The sequence below is a fragment of the Gymnogyps californianus genome, chromosome 2 (assembly GCF_018139145.2).
Source record: "Gymnogyps californianus isolate 813 chromosome 2, ASM1813914v2, whole genome shotgun sequence".
Lineage (NCBI taxonomy): Eukaryota > Metazoa > Chordata > Aves > Accipitriformes > Cathartidae > Gymnogyps > Gymnogyps californianus.
In genome coordinates this window covers 150,202,929-150,216,697 of record NC_059472.1, presented here as the reverse complement: position 1 = coordinate 150,216,697, position 13,769 = coordinate 150,202,929, and the positions used below count along the sequence as shown (strand labels likewise).

At 35.4% G+C, this 13,769-nt stretch overlaps 1 protein-coding gene across 2 annotated transcripts in view; it reads left to right on the top strand.

Moving 5' to 3' along the window:
- The window catches only part of ODAD2 (outer dynein arm docking complex subunit 2), an 87,479-nt gene that overhangs the window by 33,394 nt on the left and 40,316 nt on the right, over positions 1-13,769 (top strand). For both annotated transcript variants that reach the window (XM_050892363.1, XM_050892362.1), the window contains exons 13-16: positions 626-736; positions 1,252-1,406; positions 4,893-5,135; positions 12,759-12,873. In XM_050892363.1, the coding sequence (XP_050748320.1) occupies positions 626-736; positions 1,252-1,406; positions 4,893-5,135; positions 12,759-12,873 (624 nt within the window). The remainder of the gene's footprint in view (positions 1-625; positions 737-1,251; positions 1,407-4,892; positions 5,136-12,758; positions 12,874-13,769) is intronic.

Sequence of the window (13,769 nt, the reverse complement as noted above, 5' to 3'; positions counted from 1 at the left end):
CAGCAACCTGGCAGATTTTAGCTTCGGTAAGTCTATATTGAGAAGCTGAAGTTTTTGAGGGTTTCTTATCTGGCCAAATTTGGAAATGACACTAAATGCATCTCTTACACAGATGTTTCCCCTCTCTTAAATAATGGTCCCCTGTTACAATGCCTGTGGGTTAAAATTTGGAGGAAAAGATCACTAAAAAATCTGAATTCTAAAAACATGCTTTTCTAACCTTGTTCTAGGAATAGATCTGTTGTTTTGGCTGCTGTCTCTCGATGAAGTGAATGGGTACTTCTTGATCCCATTCTGAAGCATCTTTTTCTTCCTTGGGTCTGAGCAGGGAATCTGGACACCTTTCAGAGTATTCTGAATTCTGTTTGAGCCAGGTGGCTACAAAATGGGCATTGCAGCCCCTGATTTTACAGGTGATTTGAAGAGCACTGCAGAGAATTTATGTATTTGATTAACTTTGAGAACATCACAAGTGTTTTCAAGGCAGTGCAGATGACTTGTGTTTAAAATAAAGTACAAGGCTTCTCAATATCAAAGCCTAGAATTGTAGCACTGTATTATTATTGTGACTAGTGTTATTAACTGTTAATATACAGGATTTAAGAGATGCAGTTTATCTTTTTAGCCAAGTTACAGACTTGCAATAAGGACAGAAGGAATGATTGAGAACCTTGTGAAAAATCTGAGTAGTGAACATGAGGAGCTTCAGATGCATTGTGCAAGTGCCATATTTAAGGTAATTGTATTATAATCAGTAGATCAGAGCCAGGATTAGCCCTTTGTTTTCATGGGGTTGTCAGTTTTAATATTTCTTAGTTTTACTATTTCTCTAATGTGTAAGAAATTACTTTATAAAAATTTTGATGGTCTTTGGATAATTCTTATGAGAATATTTTAGCTGCGTATTTAATATTGTAATTAAGTTCCTACTTGCTCTTCTTGTGTGCAAGCCCTAAATTGCACGGGTAACCAGTGGAGAGAGGCAGGGCATGCTGTGCAAAGAGCTGCTTTGGTTTTTTATGTTTGTTTGCTCACAAGGTGGACAATGTGACAGTATAAGCACTGCTGCATATACAGTAGCGGTTTACTGTCAAACTCTCTTAGTGAGTTGTTAGCGTATTCAGATACTTTAATAAAATATTCATGTTTTTTCTGTATTAGCTTTTACTAGTTACAACATAATACACCTAGCTTTTGAAGACATCATTTTACACATTTTACATAATATATATATTTAATTTTTTTGTATAGTGTGCAGAAGATAAAGAAACACGTGACCTGGTTAGACAGCATGGAGGTCTACAACCACTATCTGTTCTGCTTGGTAACTCTGAAAACAAACAACTTTTAGCAGCTGTGACAGGAGCAATCTGGAAATGTGCAATCAGTGGAGAAAATGTGTCAAAGTAACAATTTAATTTCACAAACATTTATTACGTTATCATGTTTTGATTTTATGGGCCTCTATTATTTTCAAAATTGTTATGTCACGATTCTTCAAAAACATACTTTATAATCACTTGGGCTTTCAACTTAGGTTTTATAATACTTAAAAAATTGCCACCTGACCTCATCAAGGTACAGTGGAGACAGTGTTAAGTTCCTAGAATCTTAAGAGTCAATGGGGATAATTGGTGCCTCTAAAGAATAGTTAAGATATAGGACACTGAGTCAGGAGATGTACTAGCACATACTAAACAATTGACACGTGGGCATATCTGATATCCTCATTCCTCTCTGTAGCTTACAAACCAGAATCACTGCTGCGTGGTGGAGAGAGTATTTAGCACACTTAGCTTTAATGTTTTATGTCAAGAGACAGAGAGCAAATTATCTCATTCTAGGGTAGATATCTAATACACATTAGGTCCACCTACTTTAGAAATATACTGGAATCTAAGATAATTAGCCTAGATGCCTCTCTCCTTGACTATAGAAGGGGCTCAGAAAAGTAGCTTAATGTGGACACCCAGCTTCTAAATGAGTGGAATTAACTGATGAGAGTCCTACCATAGGTACCTACAGCCTCTCAGTATCAGGGTTTGAGTGATTACCTGAGAATGTGACAGTGGGAGTTAATCACCCTCCACCTTTCATGGAACAGCTTAATGATTGAGAATACTCGACCCTCTTATCTAAAATTCATGTATCAGATTCATGCACCTTACCTCAAAAAAAAGCCTGTTCCACTGGAGTATGTGCTAGGTTTCCTGCTGAAGTGATGCTGCTCTGTACAGAGGAATGTAAGATTCATAGGCTGGAAGGAGTATCAGTAAGAGGTAACCTCTTACCACAGCCCTAATTTTAGTGTACTTTGCTGGACAAGCAGATGTGATAGATAACTGCTGGATAAAAATCAGGAAGAATTCCAGTAATAAGGGTTTACAATCTGGCTTTTTACTGTCCTAAATGAGTTCCCAAACTGTTGGTATGCAGAGCCATGGTCTTTACGTACTCTACTGCTGTCCTACTGCTTCTTGCATTCTTCGTTGCACAGTAACCTGGCTTTTCAGAAGGGTATATCCTCCTTTTCTGTGGGCTTTGGGTATCTGTACAGAGGCATCCTGGTTCTGGATTAATCGGTGATGAGATGGACTGAATGGCTCTCTCTATACTAGTAAAATAAACAGGGCCAAACCTTTCAGGGTTCAGACACTATGTTATGATTATCCATACTGTTTAACTGCTAGCACAGTCCCTTACACAGTTTGGCCTGTGCCAGCAAGCGCACTCCCAGACAATGCCCAGACACTCCTTGAGAACAGTGCAGGCAACAGATTGTTTCCACTAGGCAGAACGGGTGAGGCCACCCTGAATTGTGAGGATAAGAGATTTTAGCCATATGGATGCTATGTTGTGCTTCTTGTCCTCAGGGCTACAGAATGAGCCCTCGCCTGTTTTATTTATTAGTATAGCTGTAGCCAATAATTCTGTCCAAATGCAAACAGATTTTTGCTGGGCTACTCACGTATCTTTGGCAAGTGCTTGATGCTCCACGAAGGTTACTAGCCAGGCACAGCTCCAGGCTTGAGCTGAATTCATGTATTATGTAGTGCTGAGTCTGAAGCAGTAAACCCTATCCAAACTCAGGATGGGAGGGCACTACAGAACAGGGAGGGAGGATAATACGAAAACGCCTAAGTAGATCTGGAGGGATGAGCTTGAGTCTGGCATGAAGCTAGAACTAACAAACCCTGCTGGTTCCTGCAGGGCCACTTAATTATCTTCGAACTACTCCACAGTATTTCCTATATCTGAAGTACATTGCTGAGATGTTGTGCTGACTCAGCAATGAGCTGGTACAGGTGCCTGGGCCTGACTACCTCCGATTCCAGTTTGCGTGCAAGCAGCCGTACTGCTTCTGGACACAGGATGGCCCGAGCCAACAGTTCTGTCAGTGTAGCCTGCCCATTGCAGAGCCAGCTCATATCGTTCCATCTGTGAAGCAGTTGATATGCAACACAGATAAAGTAGCCAGAGAAAATCAGGAGGTTTTTTTAAATTGTTTGCTTGCTTTATTGCTCTTTTTTCATGCTGTTGATGTTTTCTCTTGAAAAAAAAAATTATAGGGATACTTCCAAATTATAGTGAACAAAGAGAGGAAGATTCCTTTTTAAGCAAAGGCTTGAATGATGAAAAATGAAAGTTTCTCATTTCTCAGTTACTTTAATTGTTATACTGATAAACCAGCTTGGAAAGATTAACTTTTATTGAAACAGTTCTAGTTCTGCCATCAAAATCTCAAAAATACTAATTTTTTTGTATGAAAGAAAAGCCACAGGTACAACTGATTCTTGGAAAATAGAGAGTATTTGTAGCTCAAGTAGACACTTCCAGAAGCTAGGGGCCTTGGGGGAAGCATATATGAGAACTCTGTACCCTCAGAGAAATTATCTCTTTAGGGGAGGAACTATGTGTATTTACACAAAGGTATAAATCAAGGCATAATTATTAGGTAATATACAGGTTACATTTAGCTTGATATACCAAGTGGAATTGTCAAGGTGTACCACAGAAAATGTATGAAAGGAAGATACAGTATTTGTTAAGTGTTAAGAATCCTCTAAGTTCTGAACAAAACGAACCTAGAAGATGACCCCAGTACTGAGGAATAAAACCCTGTTCTGAAAGATGAACTTCTGAGGTTTAGCACACATCTGTTTGTAGGATAGGACCTCCAGGATTTTTAAAAACATATTTTTGGTTTTCAGTACCAAAAGTGCTATGAAGAATGAGGGAAGTATTAATATAGCAGTCAACTAAAATTTCTGTCAACTTATTTCTTAATTTCAAAATGGAATCTGACATAGTACAATAGAAGTGTACTAGAACTATAGGTCTGACCTTAGGAAAATGCGTGTGTTAGGCCTGAACTAATTATAGAACTGGTCAGGGCAAACTCTCTAAAGGCTAACATTTAGTGAAAAGTAAGGGTGATCCTTTGGTCCAGAGAGGTGGAGGAGGGTCTATATACTATATATAGACTATATACTAGATATATACTACTCTAGCTATTGTTAACATGGCAGGAAAAAGTACGGGAAGTTAGGATGCCACAGTACTTGCCAGTCTTCCAGTATGTTTTCAGCTATTTATAGATGTTGCATCCACATGTCAAGTTTTAAAAAAAACCCTCAAACTACTCTGCAGATTCCTAGATAGCTAAATTAGAGAAATGTATTTAAAAAGGTAGAGTAAGAAATTATGCTGTATGTCACACTTTCAAGAACTGATTGGAATGGTTTACCTGTATTGTGATTTCTTCAACAAGATAATTTACATACAGAAATTAAACATTGTACTTCAATTATAACGATACTTTAATTACAAAATTAAACTTACAACAGTAACATACTGAAAATAACAAGTTTGGGTTTATTGCTGTCTTTTAGATTTCGGGAATATAAAGCCATAGAAGCTTTGGTAGGACTGCTTACTGATCAGCCTGAAGAAGTCCTTGTAAATATCGTTGGAGCACTGGGAGAATGTTGCCAAGAGCCACTAAATCGAACTGTTATCCGTAAATGTGGTGGAATACCACCTCTAGTGAAGTTACTTACTGGAACTGATCAGGCACTACTTGTGAATGTCACCAAAGCAGTGGGAGCTTGTGCAACAGAACCTGAAAATATGATGTAAGCTATTCATAGCATTTTACATATTGAAAAAAAAATTTTTTTAGTAATTCTGGCACAAATATAGTCAATTCTAATCTGACTTAAAAGGATATTTTACTTTTTGTTTTCCACAGGGCTGTGTCGGTTAGTTACATACTACTGTAAAATGTGCTGTGTATATAAAAAAAATTTCATTAAGGAAATATATAGAACATAAAGCTTTTGCATTTGGGGGAAAATCAGATAATTAGTAAATTAATTTTTATTAAAGTTAAAATTCAAAGTTACAGAGCACTATTTTAAAGTGCTGTATGATAGGTAGCTGTTTTGCCTTCTCCTTTTACATCTGTTCTCAAATCATAAATAATAGCCTAAATTAGAGAAAGTAATTCTAAAAGGAAATCTGCACATTTAAAATAGAGTATTATTTGTATTTTATCTGTTTTGTCCCTCTCCATCATTCCTTTTATGAACTCAGACATTTTTTGGAGCCTGTTCTCCCCTGTTATTCTTTTGTAAAGCCAAAGAAAAAGGCTTGTCTTTTTAGTTAGAGAGTTGCTGCCTTCTTTGGTTTTGTGATGTAGATTTGTACAACTTACAAAGATCCTTGAGTTTTATGATTAAGTGTTCCAGTTAAACGTTGAGGTCGGCATTTACTGTGCTTACTGTTCCCTTACAGGGATATTTACCTCAACATTCTCGGCATATTTCCCTCCTTATACATAAGGAAGGTCAGAAAGAGAGTTTTATTAAGCTCCTCCTGTTCTGATTTGCATAATTCACTTGATATTCGTATAGCAGTGCAGGCAATTCTTTTCCTGAATAGGGCTTTTGTTTTCATGCTTTGGCTGTCACCCAGTGGCAAAAGGCTAGATGGTACACAACTGTAAACATGGGTTGTATGAACAGTTAGCCATGTAGCATAGAAGTATAAATAAATGAAATCACTTTCACGACATATCTCACTAAAAATCACCCTTTAGAGTAGTGTATTAACCTAACAGAATTAACATTGTAAATCAACTGAGAAATTTAAATGCCAATAAATATAAATTGATATTTATAAAACCTCACACATACTCCAGTACTCAGGACTGTCATTTGTAGTATCCAGTATGGATAGCTTCATACTGGAATGTGGTCAGTATAAGCACAAAAAATAACACAAGTTGCTGCTAGAATTGTGATAGAACAAAGTCCATCTTGTTTTTAAGAAGGAGAGAGTACAGGTTGTTTGGGAAAAAATTTTATAGAGTTTGCGAAAAGTGGACAAAGGAATCAAATGTCAAATTTGGTTCATATGAAAAAATTCTCTATTGAAGGTTCTTTTAAAACATTTTTAAAAATATTTTAAAACATGAACAAGTAAGCAAGATCTTGGATCAAGAGTAGAATATACTTTTTACTACTACAAAAAAAAGTTACACAGAAATTGTTATTATTATTAGCAAGACTGTGACATGTACCTGATGTATTGTATGTATTGTGCTAGTTAGACTTGTAGTACTAGAAGAGATAATGCTGCTGTCTTTTCCCAAGGCATGATTCATCCAGGTGTGGATAAGTTTGATACCAATCCAGCAAAATATTTAAAAACAATGCTTAGTTAAAACATTGACACCAGTGCAACTATTCACATGTTTAAATGATTTGCTTGGTTGAGTGCTCTGCCTCTCACAGGGTTAAGAGCACTTAAGAGCACCCCCACCCCCCAAAAAAGGGACATCCATTCCTGTCCCTTTTCCTCCTCTCAGACCCATACAGCAGGAATTGAAATTGTAGCTCCTCATCCAAACTGCTCTCCTCCTTTTTGGGAAGAGTAAGTCACCAAAGACATGAAGGATACATAGTCTGTAGTATCACTTTGTTCCATTTACAGAATTTGGGACTAAAACAATAAGTAGCCTTGTTAGAAACTACTGTGGAGTTCATTCTCTTTCTGTAAACGTTTTCTGAAGTTCTTAACCAAAAGGACACATCTTAACAAGGATGTGGAGATGTGCCAAGATTGTCTTCTAGAAAGAAGCAAAGCAAAGCCACTTGTAGCCTGTAAGTATATACAGGTGATGAGAACTTCCTATTGCAGGTTGATACTTAGCTGTTTCTGGTCTTCCTGGTTCATCTGGCTGGACCCCTATTACATTCCTTATTTCATAAGCACTTATGCCTCAGAATGGCTTGACAGGTTCTAGGAGATCAGTTGTTCTCTACTATTAGCTTTTCTCCTGACAAATTTGGCTACAGGTTTTGAGGCTTGTTTTCTTTGTCATCTGTTACAGACAAGCCCTATTTAAAGAGTTACTTTTTTAGTTTAGCGCTACAGAAACTCTGAAAACTATGATGATTTTTCTGGATTCTGCTATCATTGACTTTCATATGTACTAGAAACCCAGAGCAAAGCAGGAAAATTTAAAGGGAGTATCAAGCCCTCATAAGGATTGAGAATTTTCAGATATCTTTTTACATTTCATTAGCTGCATGTGTGTTTAACAAGGTGTGGCTCAGAGACTAAATATTCAGTTGAGCAGTCCTATTTTGAATGTGGTTATACTTGCAGCAGTAGATATGTGGAAACCATACAGACCGAGAGGGGAGCTCATGTAGTTTCTGTGAATGATTCAAGGGTATGTAATGAAGAAGATGGGATTAATATAAGAAATAAAATATTATTATGGATTATAAAAACCTGAGAGTGTTCTACAAAGCAGTGCAGTTAACATCTGAGGGAAATATTGTACGTTTATCATGAGTTCCGTGGAGGAAGCCTGCACTGACAAAGAGAGACTAGTAGATCGACATAGGTGAATCTACAGCTTCTATATGTCTTTTATATATTTTATCTCTGCCATGTTTCCTAGTGGACACTTTAACTTCTACAACTACTGAGTGGAAGGTACAATAGTGTTACTTTTCTGCACCAAGCCTTTACTTTAAGGCAACTTCAAGCAATTAAGTGATTCTTATTGACTCTATTGAGCTATGTAAAATAAAGAACAGCAGCCAGCTTCTCTCACAGCAAAAAATAAGTTGACTTATCTTAAAAAAAGCATAACTATGTGACTGAACTTCCTTACTATTATGTGGACAACGTGAAGCTGTTCTCCGTACTCAGTCTGCTGCACGGCCACTGACAGAGATGATGCTGCACATCTTTTATGTATATTTGTCTTTTTAAGGAACTTTTTGCAAGTTACTCTTTTTCTCTTACTAAAAACAGAGGACTAGTGCTTATTCTTTAACTGCCACTAGGTTTTCATTTGCCCTTTTCATTTGAAAACCCATAGACTTAATCTCTGGCACTCAAGACTGAGGGTTTAGAATCTTATAAACTAAAATGTACAATTATTTTAGCCAAACAGATGGAGTTTGAGTCATTGGTATATTATACTATTTATCAAAGCACTCCACAGCAACTAGTGAAAGTTTTAAGAAACATGCTAAATTGTGGTTTCAAAAAAGACGAGATTACATTCTGCCAGAATTAAACCCTGTAATCTTACCAGTGAGCACAATACAGAGTCAGTATAACTTTGTTTATTTACTTTTGTATTTGTGGTCTAAATTGGCAGGCAATTAAACTCGAGTTCTCAAAAGTTCTGGCAAATAACACTGTAACAGAGAAAGATGATAGATATAACAAACAGATGTCTAGGCTGTGTCTGTGTATGTGTGTTTAAGCAATTTATGTTGAAGTTTCTACTGGAAATGTTCAATATTAAGTTTGAATTTGAAAGAGAAGTACTATTTCAGATTAACAGCTTTGCTAGTTTCAGATATATAAAAAAAAGCAAAGTAAAGTTCTAGAATTGTGACATTCTAGTCTTGCACAGATATTTCATGATGTTCAATGATGTCATGATATGAAGGTTCTTAAATGAAATAATGTGAAAAGTCTTTTATTAAACAACTGCTAACTGTAAACAGCCAACAGAAGTCACTCAAAAAAATTATCTTTTTAAATTATCTGCACTGGTCAAATAGCAATACCAATTCGCTCTAACCTAGACATTCCAGTAATCTCTGAATGGGTTTAATTGCATTAAAATTATTTGCCCATAAGACATATTCTATATACAACATCCATCAGCTGTTCTGTGTGGAAACCAGGAAGATGTTTTGCTCATACACCTTGCAGTTGTCTCTTTGTAGGAGTGATGTCAGCTGCATACCCCCTCACCTCTGCTCTAATCATGTCTGGCCAGCACAGGAGTGCATAATAGGAGCGCCTCTTCACTCCAGCTATTTCTAACTGCCAATACAATTATTCTTGGTGGTTTTGTGCGGCAGAATAATCTACACCTTGTTCTAAATTGTATCAGTGATCAAATAAGAACAGTCTATGACAAGGCACAGAGCTTTGAATCAGAAGAGGTGGCCACTGGCCATCTTGGTCCAGATCTGTTGTGAGATGTCTCTACTATGTTAAGGTATAGAGCCACAATAGTTCAGAATCTGGGCTCTTGCTTTTGAACTCTGCATATTTAGATACTGTTATGTACTTACAGTGAAGCACCAGACGGCAATTACCTATAATAAAGTTTACATTTCTACTTTGAGTGACTTTCATGCCTGTTAAGATTTTGACTATTAATAGTGTTCTGTACTTTAGATACATTACATACATGAAGTTCAGCCATTCTATAAAGCAGTTAAATATTTTAACATTAAAATATTAAATATTAAGATTTTTTTATATCAACTAAATATCGTATTATTTCAGCTTTTATGAGATTCCCTTCAGCTTTCAAAGAAAATGTTCTGTGTCTTTATTAAAAGACCTCTCCTTTAACAGTCCCGTGAGTGGTTGCTTAATTCAAATTTAACTGTAGTTTAATTTTATCATCATAATTTCAACAAATTATTATAAAATATATCATTTAAGTGACTGTAACCACAGAGTGACTAATGTACTAGCTATGGATGAATACAGAATTGAATGCAAACCAAAGTAAATTTTAAGGTATGTTTGCTTGTATTTATTGTTGCAAGTAGCTTTATTACAGCGTCCTGCTAATAATGTTATAATAAATTTTGGGAAGAAGATTAGATACAAAAGCAATATACAAAAGCAAATCAGAATACTGTTTAGCATTATGCCATCATAGCTGAAATTTTCAAGATTACAGGTCTATTTTCCCATCTCTTTCTTTGTTTATTTGTAAAGAAACCTAAACGTGTATTTTTGTCCACTTTAAAAAGGAATTTTCACATAGAAAGGAAACTAATGTCTAAGCACTTTTATAGAGGAAATATTTTTCAGGGCCATTTATTTTAGTGTTCCCTTTGCTTTTATAGCAGATATGCTCATTCAACACCCGGTTTCTTCGTCTGCTACATTGTGCAGTGAAAACATAGAAAGATAAAAAATTTGAACTGTTTAGCAATGCTTTCTTAATTGGCAAATACATGTTCTCAGCAAGATGAAAATAAAAGGGTTTGTGCTTGTATGGTGATTACACAGCGATAATTCTTCCAGTATGAGAATTTAAGAGTATCGTTCTTGTATGTGGAGTTCTTTTCATTTGAGTTAATCTAGTGTAACTGAGAGAAAGCAGTAATCCATGATGAACAATGTAATTTGGAGATTTGTTTGTTGAGTTCGTACTGTTTTTTAGTTTGATTTTATACATGTTGAATGGATGGAGGACTACATTTTCAGATATTCTGAGCTGTTCTGTTGGGTCTAAGACAACTCGTCTTTCTGGACTTCAAGCAAAAGGCAAAACTCTTCTTTAGAAAATGAACCATAGAGGGAGGCTAGTTTACCTTGAAAAGCTGAAGAGAAGACAAGAAAACTGAAAAGAAAATGAAAGTAAACTTTAAATTGAAAAGGAAGCTTTCAAAAAAACAGAAAGGAAAGATAAATCAGCCTAGAGGTTGTTTTTTTAAGTGTGGTGGAAAAATCTGAGCTCAGTGTTTGGCTTCTATCTCTTGATTTTTATATACTAGTTGGAGCTGGGTCATTTATATTTAGCCCCTCTTGGGAGGAAGTACCTCATGTTGGTAAATGGTCAGTACTCTGCTTGACTAGAAGAAAGATTCATGGGTTCTTTTTTAATTAATTCCAATATAAGAAAAAATTCCTTGTGCTTTCTGAAATGACAGGAAAGTAATGTTAAAATTGTTTAAAAGTGTTCGGGGTTTGGAGGGATTTAAAAGCTTGTTTTAAAGCTTTTACTTAAGTCATCCTGACTATGTGAACATATATAGGTAATGGTGTAGTTTGTGATCATGCTGTTTTATTTTGTTGCATTAAGACTTCTGAATTTGTCCTTTGAATGACGATTTTCTTGCAGTTGATTTGGAGCTGAGTATGTAAAATAAGCTGTATTAAAATGAGCAGATCTTAAAAAACTTATAGTGTCTCGGCTTAACCATAGCTTTGTGCAAAAAGTATTATTTTAAAAAACATAGTTGTTTAACCAGTTTGCATAAAAGCATTATGAATAAAATCCTTGGTTATTTTAGACAGAGTTCATGTCCTTAATTATTTTTTCTGCTTCAAATGATGATAGGATTACATACAAAGCTGATTTTATAAGTAGTTTAAAAATTTCCTGGCAAACCTATATATAGTGAACACAAATGAGATGTTTTATCTGATGTTTTTAAGCACAATCTGTATTTAAATTTCTCTTGTATTTACAATTAAAGATGTAGACTAATTTTATACAACTGAATTTTTACTTTTGAGGTTAGACAATGAAGGTGTACTTGCTTTTCTTTATCTTCAGCTCAACTGCTTTGGGTTTAACATATCTTTTTGAAAAAAGGCATGTTTGTAAAGGCTATTAAGTTTTGTTTGACCTTCCTTTCCGTTTAAGGTATTCACTGGACCCTAATGTGAAGTTATGACCCCCAAGCCTGATTGATATGTAAATGTAACACAGATGGTGTAGAGATGATTCTGATGATAATTCGTTTTTCAGCTAGTCACGAAGATACTTTGATTACAGTGTGTTTAAGTAATTATAACATAGTGTTCAGTGTTAGTCTCGTTGGTAAGGAACACATAAGAAACAAGTTACACGTTATTCGTGCCCAACAAAGGATGCACTGTGGTGTGACCATTTTAATTTCTAATGCTAGATTAGAAACATAATATTTTAAAATATGTCATAGAGTAAGGTAAATACATTAAGCATAGACTGAATAAAAAGTTAAGTACATAGTTTTGGGCATAAATATTTGTTTTGGAAAGTATTTGTTACTATATGAAAGAAGCCAGTATGCTTGAATTCAGATTTCACTTTGCATGCAGATCGTTAAAAAGTCACATGCTTGTTTTCACGTTTGTATGAGTTCTGGTTATAATGTAGTTTACTTTATCTTCTATTAGCATTTTGAATGACAGTGCTGAAAAAAGTAAACAATATTAATGAGATTTAGTTAGAAAACATAATCTGTCTTTACATCATTTGTTCACACCCATCTGCTGTAGTAAGCAATGTTTACTGAATATGTTGATGACAATTAGCTGACAATAAAACACAAGCGCTTACATAAAGCAAAACAGTATGTTAAAGAAAATCATACCAATGTTTCTTAAAGCAGTGTTCCAAGCAAACTGATATAATTTAAAATTTAACATTGTCTACTCCATAATTAATTATCTTTTTTTTTGGTCTGTTTCTGCAATAGGATAATTGACCGTCTAGATGGAGTTCGCTTGTTATGGTCGTTGTTGAAAAATCCTAATCCAGAGGTTCAAGCAAGTGCAGCTTGGGCTATTTGTCCTTGCATTGAAAATGCTAAGGTAAGAAAGCATTTAAAGTAATAGTGTTGTTATATATATACTCACATGTAATTTTTATATTTGGATGATTTCCAGTGATACTTTGCTGTTTGCTACTTACACTCTCTTTATTTCATTCTGTTAACTGCTTAAAAAAATCGATGTATTCACTTTTCAAAGGTGAATAGTCCTCCATCTAGCACTCATTATAGCATTCTGTTTTGCCTTTACAGTGCTTACTGTATTTGGAAAATATATTTTAATAACTTATCAGGACCTAAACTTACTGTTCCGAAATAAAGCATGCTGAAAATCTGACAATGCTGAAAGCAGAAAGCCTCTACTCACAAGCTATGAATAGCACAGGTAGTTGTAGTTGTTCTCCACTATGAGGTACTTCAGCTGTGTTCTCAAGAGACCATCATTTGGTTTCAGAGCATATTTCAGACTCGGTGCCAATGTAATCCTTAGATTTTCTGCTCAGACTGCCAACAAAAAGTGCCAGTTGTGAATAGTGGTTGTTGTGCAGGTCAGTTGTGCACAGAAGACTGAGCTATTCATTTATTTCATGTCAGTTTCCAAACAGAGATAAAATGGTGAGTATAAGCTGTAAGTCATCTTCACTGAATTCTTACTGCTGACCTGTGGTAAAATAAATGGGGAAGGTTTTGTTTCCCATTAGAAGTTTCCTAGAATATTCAGTAGCCTTTTATCCTTAATCCTTGTACAGTAATATCTTCCGTTTCTAATGTACCTCCGTATTTAACGCAACTTTTGCATCTTCTCTCTACTATACCACAAATATATGTCCTTCTGCATATCGTTTGAGATCCTGACTATGTAAAGAATGGAAATTCATTCAAAATGCTGGATATCCTTAGCATCCTTTGCAGGCACTGTTTCCTGTTTGAAATTGA